We start from the raw sequence: 2,839 nt of genomic DNA, 5'->3' as shown, positions 1-2,839 counted from the left end.
CAACTGCGCCACCATCCTTGGATCCATTAGAAAATAAAGATTTGTATGTATTATATTTACTTTTTAATTGATTACATTCTTGTTTTTATTGTCATTCCTTAGTTTTATATTTTGTAAATGTTGTCAGTGTTGGGTTAATTCGTGTCCTCACTAATTGTCAAGGAGAAAAAAGAAGGCGGCAAGGAGATATAATTTCTAGCTCAAAACCAGCAGCAGAAAAGGAAGCTTTTATTCTTACTCCTAGGAGCGGAATAAGAGACGAGTTCTTGTTGTACAAATCCTCATAAAGAGGATTAAAAACACAGTTAAATGCAGGGTTAGACTCGTTAAAATATAGTTTTGTTATATACTGCAAGATAATTTTATACGGCGTTGATTAAGCGATGGCTCATCGGCCTCGACGTAAAGACTGTCAACAGGAGACGTTCTAAAGGATCTAAGACAAAGTCATCGACCTTGGTGGTGGACAGAATCTAACAGTTTCAGGCTGCTTTCGCAGGTTCCACTATGGAGCCAAAGTCTAGTTTCGAGCGGACTAATGATCTATAAAAGTGAAGGAGTGTAGCTTGATCCCCTCTCACTTCGAATTAGAAACGACTTTCAATAAATCAAGTGCCTTCAGGCATTTAGTATTTAGGCATTTGATATGCGGAAGAAAAGCTAAATGGGAGTCGAAAACTCAGCCCAAGAACTTGGCCTCCTTGACCTCCTTGTAACTGCCTCTCTATTGCATGCATATTTTCACTACCACAAGAAACATTAAATTCATCCACAAAACGTGAACCAACATCTGAATCACTTAAAACCTTTGAAAGACATTTTTATCTTAATGCTAAATAAAGTGACAGATAAAATACTGCCTTGAGGAACACCCTGATCATGATTGTAATGATCAGACAGGTTTGACCCCACTCGGACTTAAAAAATTGTCTGTCTGTTAAAAACTGTGATGCCAAAGACGGTTAACGACCTCTCAAACCAAAACCAGGTAAATCCTTTAAAATGCCGTGCTTGCATGTAGTTTCATAGACTTTCTCTTGATCGATGAAAATTGATACTACGTGTTGTTTAGTTGTAATAGCATATTAGACAAAGGATTTTAACCGTACTAATCGTTGCAGGGGTTTGGACGGTAACATGGGTGTATGTCGTAGCAGGGGTTTGGACGGTAACATGGGTGTATGTCGTAGCAGGGGTTTGGACGGTAACATGGGTGTAGGCCGTAGCAGTGGTTAGGGCCGCTGCAGGGGTTTGGGCGGTAACATGGGTGTAGGCCGTAGCAGTGGTTTGGGCGATAACATGGGTGTAGGCCGTAGCAGTGGTTAGGGCCGCTGCAGTGGTTTGGGCGATAACATGGGTGTAGGCCGTAGCAGTGGTTAGGGCCGCTGCAGGGGTTTGGGCGGTAACATGGGTGTAGGTCGAAGCAGTGGTTAGGGCCGCTGCAGTGGTTTGGACGATAACATGGGTGTAGGCCGTAGCAGTGGTTAGGGCCGCTGCAGGGGTTTGGGCGGTAACATGGGTGTTGGTCGTAGCAGCGGTTAGGGCCGCTGCAGGGGTTTGGGCGGTAACATGGGTGTAGGCCGAAGCAGTGGTTAGGCAGCCGCTGCAGTGGTTTGGGCTGAAACATGGGTGTAGGCCGCTGCAGGTGTTTGGGCGGTAACATGGGTGTAGGCCGTAGCAGGTGTTTGGGCGATAACATGGGTGTAGGCCGCTGCAGGTGTTTGGGCGGTAACATGGGTGTAGGCCGTAGCAGGTGTTTGGGCGATAACATGGGTGTAGGCCGTAGCAGGGGTTTGGGCGATAACATGGGTGAAGGCCGCTGCAGGTGTTTGGGCGGTAACATGGGTGTAGGCCGTAGCAGGGGTTTGGGCGATAACATGGGTGTAGGCCGTAGCAGTGGTTTGGGCGGTAACATGAGTGTAGGCCGCTGCAGGTGTTTGGGCGGTAACATTGGTGTAGGCCATAGCAGGGGTTTGGGCGGTAACATGGTTGTTAGCCGTGGCAGTGGTTTGGGCCGCTGCAGGGGTTTGGGCGGTAACGTGGGTGTAGGCCGTAGCAGGGGTTTGGGCAGTAACATGGTTGTTAGCCGTGGCAGTGGTTTGGGCCGCTGCAGGGATTTGGGCGGTAACATGGGTGTAGGCCGTAGCAGTGGTTTGGGCGATAACATGGGTGTAGGCCGCTGCAGGTGTTTGGGCTGTAACGTGGGTGTAGGCCGTAGCAGTGGTTTGGGCGATAACATGGGTGTAGGCCGCTGCAGGTGTTTGGGCTGTAACGTGGGTGTTGGACGTAGCAGTGGTTTGGGCGGTAGCATGGTTGTTATCCGTAGCAGTGGTTTGGGCGGTAACATGGGTGTAGGCCGTAGCAGGTGTTTGGGCGGTAACATGGGTGTAGGCCGTAGCAGGGGTTTGGGCGGTAACATGGGTGTTGGCCGTAGCAGTGGTTAGGGCCGCTGCAGGGGTTTGGGCTGAAACATGGTGTAGGCCGCAGCAGTGGTTTGGGCCGCTGCAGATATATTTCCAATATCCGAGTTATAGGGAAAAGTTATTCACTGTAGGAAAGACGTGGTGAAGGTAGTATACGCTTAATACTTTAGATAGTACCAGGCATTGCTCATGGCGAGGAGACATCTGGTAATAAGAAGACGGTCTTCATTTTCAGGGACGGTTTGGTGGCCTAGTGGTTACAGCGTCACGCCAAAGACCCGGGTTCGATTCCCGACATGTGTGAAGCCTATTTCTGGATCTCCTGTCCTGATATTGCTGGAATATTGCTGGAATATTGCTTAACGGGGCGTAAAAAACATCCTTACTCACACGTTTTTTAGGGGAACGCACTTCAG

The 2,839-nt window shown here is 48.7% G+C and overlaps 1 protein-coding gene across 1 annotated transcript; it reads right to left on the bottom strand.

The window, feature by feature from the left end:
* Positions 1 to 1,108: 1,108 nt before the first annotated feature.
* On the bottom strand, positions 1,109 to 2,311 carry LOC124274292 (keratinocyte proline-rich protein-like). Its single transcript, XM_046709635.1, has one exon. The coding sequence runs from the start codon at positions 2,309 to 2,311 to the stop codon at positions 1,109 to 1,111; it is 1,203 nt and encodes a 400-aa protein (XP_046565591.1).
* Positions 2,312 to 2,839: the final 528 nt, after the last annotated feature.

This window comes from Haliotis rubra, unplaced genomic scaffold (assembly GCF_003918875.1).
Source record: "Haliotis rubra isolate DU_JTF1 unplaced genomic scaffold, ASM391887v1 Scf19, whole genome shotgun sequence".
NCBI lineage: Eukaryota > Metazoa > Mollusca > Gastropoda > Lepetellida > Haliotidae > Haliotis > Haliotis rubra.
This window is presented reverse-complemented; position numbering and strand designations above follow the sequence as displayed.